Here is a 14,132-nt window from a genome sequence, read left to right as displayed (position 1 = left end):
AGGGACACTAAGATATTGGTACCTAAAAATTGCCCTTCCAGTCATGGCTGAAATGCTGTAGTCCTACAGATATTGGCTCTTTCCAGACAGTGGTTCATCCTAACATGACTACTGATTCCTATGGGCAATTTTGTGGGTGGTCCAGCTGATATTTTGCATGTTCCATTGTAGTATGCCTATTGATGTGTGAAACAGTATCTTTTCTTTACTACTCGATCACAGAAGGGGAAAACCTTGTGTAAGAGGAAACGGCGTAGACCAGGACTGCACAACTTCAGTCCTCCAGTTCTTGTTGGACTACAGCCTCCATTATCCATGACTATTGGTCACTGTGCCTGGGGATGATGGGAGCTGTAGTCAAACAGCCAGAGGACCGAAGTTATGCAGTCCTGGTGTAGACAGGCCATAACACAACCTGTAGAGGAGTGGTTACCTGCATAAGTGGTGATATTTGGGAGGGCTTAAGCACTTTGCTAAGCAGCATTCTGCTCTTGATGTAGACAAAAAAGTGTGGGATGAGTAAATGCAAGAACTGCTAGGTTAGACACTCAGCTATGACTACCAGTTCATTGCACAAGCCCATGGAAGTTCACATGAAAAAGCCTTCCGTCTGGAAATGCCCAATGACAAAGGGTCACTAAAGAAGCACCAGTTGCCTGTCTGATGCCTAATAGTGGGCAAATGCAGTTCTGTGTGTGGAACATGGCCCCCCTAGTAAGATTTATGTTTTCTGTAATGTGCAGTCCAGCAATTATATATTCTGCAGCTCTGCCTGTACCTCCCTTTTCCAATGGCTCCACCCGCTACGTTTTTGACATTTTATGTGTTGTGACTCACGGAAGAGCCCTCCGATGAGCTGACTCAGAGCTATGCGAGAGAGATGGTAGAGATGTTACCTGGTTTGCCTGTTAGGAAAATATTAGAGGTCTTAAGTGTTCTATTTCCTTGCAACGCTTCGCCATTTTTTTTTAGAACCAGAAGAGGTGCAAATAGGATCCTAACTTAGGAGCACTAAACTTGTTTGGGCAGTTTTATGGCTTCTACTTCACAAAATCCCTCAAGGCTGATTTTTGCATGAGCATGAGAAATACTCTCTCCACCAGGGGTTCAGATATCTGTTTGCCTGGTTTTTAAGCAATCCTTTAATCTGGTGCGAGATGGGCAGATGCCTATCCAAAGCAGGGCCTCCAAAGTTCAGCATAGCATAGGAGATGAGACGCTTTTATAGCAACCACAAATTTTTCTGGCTTCCAAGGCCAGCTAAAAGTTGCTTATTCCTGTTCCTACGTGTTTTCGAACTGGATAATAAAGCCAGAGTGTTCTTGGGATAATTCAGTCATGGAATCATCTAATAATTTCTTAGGATACAATTTCAAATCTATGTTTTTCTGGGACAGCTGAGTTGATCCTGGACATTTCTTCTTGTTTCTGTTGTCTTCATTTCCAAACATTCAGGGTTTGTGTGTGTGTGTGTGTGTGTGTGTGTGTGTGTGTGTGTGTGTGTGTGTGACTTTTGCAAAAATTGCACAGTTGTGCATTCCTCCTGTTCTTGGATTACTCTCATCATGGAACATATTGTGCATAGTGCAGTTGTCAGGCAATCAAGGAAAATAAATAAGAATGTCATGGCAAGAATTGCCATTATGCCTGCTCCATGTCTTATATTTAAATAACTGTCAGAGTAGTCACAGTTACACCTGAATTCTGGCATAGGTTCTTCTTTAATTAGTAGAAATTGAGCAAGGGCAGTAGCATAGGATTTCCATTCTAGTGTACTTTTACATCAGGGGATGTGGAAGGAAAACAATCTGTTTCTCTTTGGCCTGGGGTAATGTATAGCAGGTACCACAGAAAGAACCAAAAGGATCCCCCATGAAACTAGTCAATAAAAAGAAAAAAGTAACCACAATATGATGGAAAATTACTATATTGGAAAGTATATTCAATATGTATCAATTGGATGTAAATAGAACAATGATATATGCAACAACAAACAGAATCCACAGTAGAAATGACCATATGAACGATAGAGTCCACAGACTATGGTGGCGCAGTGGTAAAACTGCCGCCCTGTAACCAGAAGGTTACAAGTTCGATCCTGACCAGGGGCTCAATGTTTACTCAGCCTTCCATCCTTCCGAGGTCGGTAAAATGAGTACCCAGAATGTGGGGGGCAATATGCTAAATCATTGTAAACCGCTTAGAGAGCTCCGGCTATAAAGCGGTATATAAATGTAAGTGCTATTGCTATTGCTATATATCAAAACAGAGCAATAGAGTCTATGATGAAATTGATGGTAAAGATGTCCTCACACTATGGTGACACTGTATGGCAGTGCTTGGACTAACCAACTTTTTAATGCCAACTAGAAGTAGAGAGAATGCCTGTTGCAGTATAGACTTGGCAGGTCAGAAGAATATAATCAAAATATGAAACTGGCACTGGCATGGTAAATAGTACAGAGAGTGCTGAAACAATCCCAGGGGCCTGGTCATCCAGGTTTGAAAAACCGAACACTAGCATCACCTGGAGTTATATATTAAAGTGGTTTACATAGCAAAATAAATAAAATAAGATGGTTCCCTGTCCCCAGAGGGCTCATAATCTTAAAAACATAAGGTAGACGCCCATATCGGCCACTGAAGGGGTGCTGTGCTGGGGTTGAACAAGGCCTGTTGCTCTCCCTTTGCTAAATATAAGATAATCGACGCTTTTTAAAGTGCCTGGTCTTGCTGTGAAATAACTAGAGCTGAAGCTTTCATCTAGTTCAGTGTTTCTCAAACTTTTTGGAGTCAAGGACCGCTAAATTCTTCGTGCAGAGTTTCAAGGACCGCTACATTCTTCATGCGCAGTTTCCCGGACCAGCAGTTAGTAAAGGGGTTTCAAGTCTGTCTATCTATCTATCTGTCTATCTATCAGACTTCTATACTGCCCAGAACTTGCATCTCTGGGCAGTTTAGAATGAAAATAATATAAGCATTAAAATAATTAAATTTGGAATCTTTTGCAAACATGGAATATTAGGGGTTCTTAACCTTGGGTCCCTCAGTTAAACTCCCATAACCCCCAACAACAATGGCATTTGGCCATTATGGCTGGGGATTATGGGAGTAGAAGTCCACCAACGTCTGGGTACCCAAGGTTGAGAACCCCTGAATCTAAAAGCCTGGGTGAACAAATTTGTCTCCAGTATGTCTGGAGTGGAGGTGCTTGTGATTACTCAATGGAGAGGGGATGTTGGGCCATTAGAAAAATTCAAAAGCTACATGGGGCCAATGAAAACAACATACAAGCAAGCCCCACTGATGCAAGAGGGAAACAGCGTTCCCTCTCAAGGCGTCTCGACCACAACAGGCAGCTGGGTTTCAATCAACCAACCTTTGGCTGCAAACAATGAGCATGCAAGAACCAGCAGCCCTTCAAGTGGTGCCCACTGCCATACTTTTTCCTCCATGCCCCCGCACCGCATACAGTTTGAAGCTGTAAAGATAGGGAATAAGATAGCTGTAGGAAGATCTCAGCAGCACGTGGAGGCAAGGCACAAGAAGGGTCCCATGCCTCCGTGATACTCTTCCTCTTCCGTGCCATGTGCAAAATTGAGGAAGTGAGTGCCTTGATTTCAGTTGGGGGGGTTTTGACTCCCAGTCAGGGACCGGCACTCAACCCTTCGGGGACCGGCAGTGGTCCAGGGACCGGTGGTTGAGAAACACTGAAGTTGATCAGTTAATTTAGTTAAAAGCTTTTGCTTGGTTTTTTGAGGCTACCACTAGTTAACAGGGCAGCAGGTCTTTTAACATTTACAAAATTCTGGCTTGCACGTACAGCGATGCCAGTGGAAGATCAGATGTGGTATGAGCAACTCTCAGCACCTCTGGTGCCCACCACCACTACCCATGCCTGAGCCTGTTGAAAAATCCCCTCTCTAACAATGTGCTGCATCACATGGGCCTGCAGGGGGGAGGGGAAGAGCCTGGAACCTAGGCGAGTTTCACTAGCAGAAGGTGTCCTCCACCTGGTTTCTGGCTCTCCTTCCTCCTCTTGCTATGCAGTCCACATCGCTGCCAAAGGTCTCAACGCTTTTTTTTTTTTTTTGGCAGACTCAAGGGGCTGCAGTGGCACCAAGAACTGCTTGCACTAACTCTTATGTTGGCATCGCTGTATGTGTGTAAGCACCTTAACAGAAGTACTGAGAGAAACCACAGGTGATAGGTGCCATCTTAAAAGAGGCATTCTTCTTAAAAGAGGAGCCCTCTTCTGTCTCCTAAGGTGGTGCTTGCTGTGACTCATATGTGCAGCATCTGAAAACGAAGCAAATATGCTTTTTTCATCAGAATGATTATTTTTCTTACACAAATTGACTGAAACTCATCCAACGTGCACTTCCCCAATGATTCTTTCCCCCTGAAATGAGCATGGTAAGATGGTAAATATCCTGCTTTCAATCAACAGATAACAGTAGCTTACATGTATGCTCTCAGCCAAAAAATAATAATAATTCTTCAAGGAAGTTCTTAAACTCTTAGAAACAGAGGCAGAACAGAAAGTTATTTTAGGTGAAGATTTCAATGTAGTAATGATGATAAAATCAGGGCAACTTGCAATATTTTTTTTAAAGCTCTAGTTAATTGTATCTCTGGAGGACTTAAAGAATTATGCCTTTTACTTCATTCCACACACCACATATTCAAGAATAGGCAGATATAGATATTCCTAAGTTTACACAGAAAGTAGAGGGTGTTGAAATTAAAGCTTTTTTTGTGCTGATCACACACACATACTGTGACCTGGCTAATGCTTGGCCAGGGGAAAAAATCAGTTGGACAAAGATGCATCAATACTTTATTATGGGATGAATCAGTTACGTCAAGTGTGAAGCAATTTTTCCTATTAAATGCCTATGGAGTCTTTCATTGTACTTGTGTAGTTTCTGCTGTCAGTTTCTGAAGTGTTAAAAGCTCTTTGATGGGGCTCTTTATCTTTCCCGAGCAACCTTTCCGTCACTGAGCAGCATCCATTTCAGTTGCCAAAGTGATGCAGGTTAGACAACAGCTGTGGTGTTTTTTACATGGACCTTCTTGCCTTGTCTAACCAGGTCACTGATTTTTGAACCTCCCTAAAGAGATGTCACCGGGTAGCTGATGGCTCTCTTGTAGGATACAAGGCACAAAGCCATAGGGGAGCAAGCCTGAATCTCAGCGAAAGGGGACACGGCAGCCATATGGATTCCTGCTCTAACAGTGCTGCTTGACTGTAAAATGATGGCCGTTTCTCTCACTTCCAGGAATCTCTTCTTCCTGGAAGGTGAGTGGCTGAGTTCACCCTACTGCCGAGATGCAGCCACACACACTCACAGTCTGTATTCCAGTGCTGTTTCCAAGGAGCTGGCTGTGATAACACTCCAGGGTATCTTCAGCAAGGTAGAATAATGTAAGTTAAAGGGGAAGGGGTGGCGGTCTGAAATAACTCCATGCTGTTTCTGCTTTTATTTACACTTGGCGCCATTTGGGAGGGTGGAGGAAGTCGCTCACTTCAGATGCAGATGAATTGGTCTCCAGACTCCCTTCTCTGTGCAAGGGGGAGAGTGGCCGTTTGAAATGTTGCTGCAGGCTATTGGAGTTGGATGAACAGCAAAAAGAGATCAGAGCAGCAGGCGTTCTTAAAAGAAGCTGCCAGGTCTCAGTTAAAGGCTCCTCTTTTCTTCTCCCTCACTCCCAACTGACTATTCAGTCAAAGCCTGGGGAGAAGCAGGGGCCATATTTCATGGTGCATGCTGGCAAGGAGCAGGACACAATCCTTGGTCCATGTCAGTGAAGCTTAATTTACTCTGGTGAGAACTGCTTGCCACTGACCTGTTTTGCTTAACCATGTTCTCGCTAACTTCAAATGTAACATCCACATTAAGGGGTGTGTGATTGGGTTCTGGTAGGCTTAGCAACATGCCTCAGGCTTCCCAGTTGAGCCTTCTGAGCAATGGAGGGAGGTGAGAGAAAATCTTAACATCCCCAAACGTCTTAACCTCTGGCACCCAGGGAAGGAGTGGGGGAGGGAGAGAGCCTGTTTCTTTTGGAGGTGGGGGGGAAGGAGATGGAAAGGCACAACATTACATGCCATGCTTATGTTAAGCTTGAGGTCACCTGGTTGGAACAGAGTGCTTCCTTTATCTTGGTAGATGCTAGAATGTGTTAAGCTAAGTGAGCAGGAGACTGACAGCTCACCCCAATTCAGAAGGAAACTACCTGTCTCTCTCCCACTGCTGATGAAACTTTCTGCATATATGCTTTCTGCCTTTTAGAGTTCACATTCTACTGTTGATAAGAGTGCTTCCAGATGATGGTAGCACTATACAGGAACTGGAAGATGAGGAGAGAGTATATACCTAAAAGTGTGGGTGTGTGTTCGTTCTTGTGGCGGCACTATTGCTGCGGTATTTGCAGCGCATTGGCTATGCTTTCTTTGCTGATCCTGCATATCCAGATGCATCACCAGTGATCAGCAAGGGGGTTTTACCCCAGTACCCATGTGGATAAGTGTTCCAAAACTCCTTACAGAAGCATCTGTCTGGAAGTATCCCAAGTCGGGGGTTAGGCAGTGGAACCTTAGAGAAAAGAAGTCACTTACAGATAACAGAGACAGAAATAGAATTATTACTACTGCTACTACTATGAATATTTAATTCTATGTTTTAGAAGTAGGGTCCTCTGTGTCTCCAGTCCAGACGAGTACCGTGCTTGGCTGATACACCATACACTCTCCTTACTGTTTGAATACTAAAGTCCATCTTGTCCCTGTGCTTGAGGCTAGATTTGTTTTTTTAAAAATGGCCTAGCTCTCACTGAGGTGTAAATTTGTGATTGGGCTCAAACAGTATCCGACTGCAGTAGGAGCTCACATGACTGAATGCTCTTCCATACAAAAGCATTCCTCCACCCACCCACCCCGTGCATAGAAAACTAGATGTCAGAGTGAAGAGATCTATCCTAGACTTTGTCCTGGCATACCCATTTCCAAAGTGTAGGCACAACCTTTGTAGGGAGGAGCATTCAGCCACATGAGCCTCCACCTGCTGGTTGAAGTGGAGTGGTACAGCCTGGACACAAGTTTGTTTATATCCCACTCTTCTTCCAAGGAGCCCAGAGTGGTGTACATGGCTATGTTTATTCTCACAACAACCCTTTGTCATTTAGGCGGAGAGATAAGTGATTAACCCAGCATCGCCCAGTGTGTTTCATGGCTGAGTGGGGATTTGTACTCAGGTCTCCCCTCATCCTAATCCATCTGCAACACCAGTTCTTCAGTGAGAAAAACTAAGCCTTAGACATTCCTTCCACTCCTCTGAAAACCTTCAGTGAAGAAGATTGGCAAATGGAACATATTTAGGGAATTTTCTAAACTGCCTCCAGTTATTCATTCAAAGTAACTACACTGCTTTCCTGCAGCTTACACACTTTGTCCCTTATCCTGTTTTCTTTAATGGTAGAGAGCTGTGGTCTTGATCACCCTGTGGTCTTGAGCATCTTTACAACAGCCTTTAAAGACACATGTTCGAAAAATGGCTTGTAGGCTACTCACATTGACTTCCTCTAACTTTGCTCCATATAGGTTACTTTAAATCTGCTATTGAATCCTAGTTTTCCATGCTTGTACAGCTCGGTGGCTTGCTTCCCCTCTTATCTGCCAACCTAGTAATGGAGAGAGGCCGAGCTGCAATCTTGTGAGCAGACAGCATTAGTTTAAATAAAAATTTGCTTAAGACCAGTGGAGCACCTTTCCCCTACAAAGTGCATGGGAAGCTTCAGATTGCCTGCTTGAAAGCAAACTAAGTCCACCTTGCCGTTTTGGTGCTAAATGCTTAGCAAGGTATTAGACTGTTTGTCCAAAAAGCCCTCATGCAGGAAATTGGATAGTGCGATGATAGTTAACTTTTTAGATTAGGGAATTTTGGCAGGTGCCGCTTTTCATGGGACAGTACTACAAAGATTGGAAACACTTCATGTTCTGCATAACTCTTAAAGATAGTGGAGCTCTAATACTGAAAGCATAGCTTGGCATGGCTTTGGGATGGGTGGGTATGGAGTAGGGTGGAGACCGAGAGCATTGTGCATTGATCCCCTTTGGCCTGAGACCACTGATGTCTTTGCTTGTCTATTGCTCTTGAAGGATTGATGGTATGCCTGAAAAGCATCCCTGTAATGACATCAGGAATGTACAGGTGTGGGTATTTCTAAAGAGCAGTTCCACTGCCTAGCCTGACAGCTACAACAAAGGTATCTGGCCGGTTAGGGGAGTCCTGTGGAATGGTGGAGGTGCACATGTGGGAGAATCGTGGACAAAGGACAGAGATTGCGTAAGCATTCATCAGGATATAACTGAGCCTGATAAACCACACGGAGTTTAGAAGTTTTAGAAGAACTAGATTAGATCTGCACAGCGTCAGCCCTCCAGCTGTTGTTGGACCACAGCTCCCCCCATCCCTCACTATTGGCCATGGTGGCTGGGGATGATGGGAGTGGGCGACAACTCCCACCATCCCCGTCCACACGGGTCCATAATCGCAGGTGATGGGATTTGTCGTCCACTCCCATCATCCCCCGTCACAGTGGCCAATAGTTAGGGACGGGGGGAGCTGTGGTCCAACAGCAGCAGGACCCAAGTTGTGCAGCCCTGAACGAAGTGCACATGCCCTGGATGTGGAAGGCAACTGGAAGCCAAGGGGCTCTGGGCACCTGCGGCTAGTGCCTATGAACCTTAGGAAGCGGAAATTGATCTCTGTTTTTATTCGAGAGCTAGCAACCCAGGCAAGGTCTGCTACATTAAATAAGACTTACAAACAGACACATTTGCCTCAACACAGCATCGCAAGATGTGGAACGTTGGCATTGTATGAGCATTGATGGAGTTGCAGGCTGGCATACCAATGTGAGTATTTTACAAGGGATGCGCACCGATCTGTCTGTCTCACTCTATGTATACAAACACATTTTCGTGATAAACATGCTAAGAAAGGCATGAGTATGGCTGTGGAGTGCCTAGATGGGGAAATAGTCACAGGGGAGCCGCTAAGCAAGTACTCTTGGTGTGCATGGTTTTTTCCCCCCTTAGAAGCAACTGCAGTGCAACTGAAGGAACCCTACAAAGAATGTATTCGGAATGAACATGCTGCAAATAATGTTGTCATCTGGAGCCTCGATTTGGCACGCATCATTCTTGTGAAAAGTGATTGTGTCGGCTTTTCTATTAGAGCTCATGCTGACAAACGCTCTTCCGTATGGCAAGTTTCTGCACGGTGCTTCATTCATATTGCCCATACATAGCAACCAATGGCAGAGCTGTGTTTATGCTTGGCTTTATTTATGGTGGCTTAAATTTAAATATGGAAATCCCTTGATCCTGTCACTGCCATGTAATGCTTCTGCTTTGATGAACCCCAAATGCTGTTGCATACATTGTGTGCAATCGTGCAGGTAGTCTAGAGCAGGAGTTCCCTACGTGTGGTCCTTCAGATGTTGCTGAACTACAGCTCCCATCATCCCCAGCTACAATGCATTATGACTGGGATTATGGGAGTTGTAGTTCAGCAATATCTGGAGGACCACAAGTGGGGAGCCTCTGGTCTAGAGGTTCTATAGGAGGGGTAAGTAACCTTGGCTCTCCAGTTGTTGAACTACAACTCCCATCATTCCCAGCCAAAATAAATTGTGATTTGGGTTGATGGGAGTGGTAGGCATCAATAGCTGCAGAGCCAAAGGTTGCCCACTCCAGGTCTAGAGGATATGTAGGCAAATCATGCTGAATCTGTGCCATCCCATGATTCTGAGCTCAACCTCATAAATGTGAGAAGGCTACTTTCTATAGCAGGTCTGGTTTGTACTAGTACCCTCCTGAAAATGTATCTGTCATCTATCTTCTTTTTCTTTTCTGAATGCTGGTTCTGGACCCAAATGATAAAAAAGATCCTAAAAAGTACTTGTTTAAAGAGGCTTTTGAATGTGTTTTACCACAGCCTGATGGGTTTTAAAATTTTAATTGGGTTTGTTTTAATAGTTTTTATTATTCTACACTGTATTTTTACTTGTTTTGTTTTTTAATTACTTCTGTGGTTTTACTGCTGTGAGCCGCTCTGAGCAGTATTGTACTGGAGGGGCAGTATATAAATATTTTAGATGATGATGATCTTCTGATCCAGTTGAGTAATTGCTGTGCCAACTATACTCAGAGCTACCGTATCATACTTGTGCTTTGTACAGGGAAAGGCAGATGCATCTGCCTGCTAAACTGTTTTCCACAAATTATGTGGTGTAGGAACATTGCTGAAGGACACTTATTATGCACTATCCAGGTGTTTGGATTCTACTTCCTGTATTGTCATTCGTCTGGAGCACTAGTAGTAACTTTCCCTTCAAAAATGGCAGGCTACAAGGTCTGGATTCTACCTGGGTACTTCAAGAAAGCCTCCACTCTGCTTTTCCAGCCTTCCACTCTGATCATAGAGGAACTAAAGTCATTTCTTGAGATATACAACGGCAGCCCAAATTTACCTGTGCTCCTTGCTTTTTCTTTTTCTCCCCTCCCCCCAAAGGTAGTGGGGATTCCTCTTTGGAAAAGGAGTTCACCTCCACGATCGTGGGGCCCACAGTGAGCACACCAAACAGCCAGCACTCCTCCCCGAGCCGCTCCCTTAGCGGTGAGTACATGATCTCCAATCCAGTTGTTTGCATCAAAATGTGTTGCACCATGTTGTGATAAGGGCAGAGGCCACTTCTCTCACATCTAAAACAATCGTTGTCTCTTTTGTTTAACTCTTTGTATCTGAGTACGTCTAGGGCAGGGGTAGACAACCTTGGCACTCCAGCTGTTGTTAAACTACAACTCCCATCATCCGGGGATGATGGTGTGCCAAGGCTGCCTACTCCTGGTCTGGGGTAATGCAAATAAAGTCTGAGAATCTGACCAGAATTCATTCTGGATGAGACCTAAGAAGGAGGCAATCTTTGGTATGCCAATAGATTTGAATTATCTAGACTATCCGTATAGTCAGTTGATTTAGGTTTCTCTGCTCTGTATCTTCTCCTGCTCCATAGTTTTCTGAACTATGAACCAAGAACCAAGGTAGCCTCCTGCTCCAGATATCTACAGGTGAGATGTTTCGCCTCAGTAACTGAATCACTGTGCAAGTTTTGTTCTATTGGTATAGGAGAAAGCAGCTCTAGAGCAATTAATTTCATAACAAAAGGCAGGGATCCTTTGGTAAAGAATAAGTTTTGCTAGGACATATATATCGGGATGTGGGCAGTGAGGGGAGACCTCTAGACTTAGAGTGTTGGAAAAGGGTTTGCTTGCAGGAATGAATTTAGTTGGTTCATTTCAGCAGAAATGTCTGTGGCTGCAAATGTCAATAGCCTGTTTCTATGAAAGCCACCCAATTCTGCAAAAATGTATGAAGTCACCAAGTTACAGAATGAATACATAGAAATAAGGGTTTTTCAAACTTGTTTTTGATAACATCTGCCATTTGATGATTCCAAAAAAGGTGTTGCATACTTATGTTAGGCAGCTATGATCTGATAAAGGCATCCAGATGCCAGTCCAGAACTGGGTTAGAAATACCATAAACGAGTTTCTGATGTCATTTAGAAAGGAACGTTCAGAAGCCCCTGTAATGCATCCAGCATTTTAAAGTGTGGTTGGTCCAATAGAAGACATCATCTTGCTTGTTCAGCTTAACATAGGAAAGGAATTCAGGATATGAACAGAACAAGCAAGAAATGAGTATCTTCTCCTTTAACAAGGAAACACTGGTTGATGCTGCTGCTTCTGATCGAACTTGATTTCGCAGCTGGTCCAGCCATCAAGCTCATGCCCCAGTGGAGCAGGAAAATTATATAACCTGTTTTGCCAGCCTGACCAGACACTACTTTGGTTCTGTAAGGAAAACTCAGAACAATAGCCAGCCTTCCCTTCTCTGCCCAGCGTTTTTGGGTGGGGGAGGAACACACATCCCCAGGGGATAGGAAAACATCAAAGTTCAGCCAGCATCAATGTATCTGGGCAGTTCCTGCCCCAATGAGCAGGCTTTCACTTCGTATTTGTGCACAGAGGTGTCAGCTTGTGCTGCATCTCCAAGATGCTCTTAGGGAATAGTTCTTTTTAAATCCTCTGAACTCCCAGTCTCTCCACCAAAAGTGTCCTGGCCACAAGTCCTGTTCCCAGGCTATGCTTTGGCTTGTGGCATGGCAGACTTGCTTACATGGTTTTCCAAAGGCCTCCCACCAGAATAGTGCCATGGATTGGGACATTGTGCTGAGCTCTAGGGCTCCTGGATGCTGTTGTGCCCTCTTCCATCCAGAGCTCAAAATAGAGGCAAAATCCTGGCTTATGGAGAGTTGGCTTTGAGCCTTCATACACTTCCAAGTATCATTTGGTGCCCTTTCTTTAATTTAGTGGCAGCTGTTCTAACAAACTGTCTGAGTTGAGTAGTTGCTTGAGAAGGAGTGAATGCTTCCCTAACCCTCCTGGTTTTTATCTGTGTCTTTGTAGCCCAAGAGGATATACTGCTGACCTGACCTACCCTACTGCCACTCAGTGTGGCATCAGCATTTGTGCGTGTTGGCTGGTACTCTGGACTAGTGGAAGTACTCTGAATTTGGAGGGTTTTTTTAAAAAATGTGCATCTTGTGCTGCCTCCAGTGTACAAGAGAATATACAGGTGGGGTGGACCAAGCCTGCCAAAGCTTCCATTGCTATTGACCGAAGGGCTGAGGTGGTTGAAGAGCCCTTTGATTCTCTCTGGGCAGCTTGGGAGAAAAAACTGAGATGTAGTAATCCCCACTGGTATGTTTCCCAGACTACGGGAAACACCTATATTGGGCAGCAGCTATATAGGAAGGTGCTGAAAGGTATCATCTCATATTGCGCAGGAGGTGGCAATGGTAAACCTCTCCTGTATTCTACCAAAGAAAACCACATGGCTCTGTGGTTGCCAGGAGTTGACACCGACTCAGCGGCACAAATTTACCTTTATGATTGTTGTGACCAGGCTCCCCTCCCTCTCTAAAGAGTTAACCGGAAGTTAACCCTGTCTTGACTGACAGGCTGGTGAACTCCAAGGTTCAGCCAATCAGCACACCAAGTGTGTGGGACCTAGAGAGTTGTTGCCAGGAAGAGGGGAGATCTTTGTTAGAGGAAGAAGCTTGGCTGTAGGTGCACAGGAAGACATGTGGCTATGGAGGCTGGCTGCAGGAGAATGACTGCAGATCCTTGAAAGATAGGAGGACAGGAACCTTAAATTCCCATCTGGAGGTTGGCAAGTTCAAGGAAAGGAAGCCTGGGTTTCAGGAAGATTAATTTAGGGAAAAATTTGTTGAGTCGGATTTTGCGTTAGAAGCTTATATTTCTTTGGTGTGTGTGTTTTGCATATTCAAATTTTGTATTTTATTATAGTTTACCTGCAACATAATTGAAATAAGAAATGCTAGCCTACACCCATCCTACCTAGGGTGTTGCAACTGTAAGACTCCGTAAACATTTAAATGTGCCTAAAACAAGCGATTTTTGTAATCTACTAAGTGTTCTTAACTGTATCTAAGAAAGCCTCAGACAGAAGCATTCTGCAGTAATTGAATAAAACTGGTTTTTTTTAGTCTTTTCTTTTTACAAGTCTCTCTGAGTTGGTTTTTAACTCAGAAAGAGGGGAGTAAAGGGGGACTTTCTCTGGTGAAAACACATCTTCAGATGTTCCGCAGCTATCCGTTTCCTCATCCCGTGTAAGGTTACACATGGAAGGGTTTTTTTTGTATTTGCCAGTTATAGAGGGACCTTGGATTACAGCACCCAATCTACTGGTCCAGTTCTCTGCAAGTTTTAGGGTGCTTGGTGGCAGCATTTTGAACCTACCGATAATACAGGATAGTTTTAGGAGAAGCCTAGCCAAGCAGTTCAGCAAGGATGATTCAGCATTCTTCCCCTCACGTGAGCTTGCTCTGTGAGACAAAGGGTTGTTTTGGGATTAGGGGCCAGATGGGAAGTCGGGGGGGGGGATGTTAAACTCCAAGTCTACAGCTGACTCGAGGAGTAAGCCTCAACAGCACCTTGTGGGTGCTCAGTCCGCTCTGCCTGCATGTGCTTACTCCAGGTA

General features: G+C 44.4%; 1 protein-coding gene across 12 annotated transcripts in view; it reads left to right on the top strand.

Annotated features, from left to right (window-relative positions):
* IKZF4 (IKAROS family zinc finger 4) overlaps positions 1-14,132 on the top strand; it is a 102,983-nt gene that overhangs the window by 52,334 nt on the left and 36,517 nt on the right. For 4 of the 12 annotated variants that reach the window (XM_053300058.1, XM_053300053.1, XM_053300054.1 and 1 more), the window contains exon 4: positions 10,582-10,682. The exons of 1 other annotated variant lie outside the window; for it this stretch is intronic. In XM_053300058.1, the coding sequence (XP_053156033.1) occupies positions 10,582-10,682 (101 nt within the window). Of the gene's footprint in view, positions 1-5,282; positions 5,429-10,577; positions 10,683-14,132 lie in introns of those variants that run through there. 7 more of the 12 variants (XM_053300063.1, XM_053300061.1, XM_053300059.1 and 4 more) reach the window with 3 other exon arrangements.

This window comes from Hemicordylus capensis, chromosome 2 (assembly GCF_027244095.1).
Source record: "Hemicordylus capensis ecotype Gifberg chromosome 2, rHemCap1.1.pri, whole genome shotgun sequence".
Taxonomy (NCBI): Eukaryota; Metazoa; Chordata; class Lepidosauria; order Squamata; family Cordylidae; genus Hemicordylus; species Hemicordylus capensis.
Note: the sequence above shows the minus strand (reverse complement) of the source record. Positions and strands in the feature narration are given on the sequence as shown.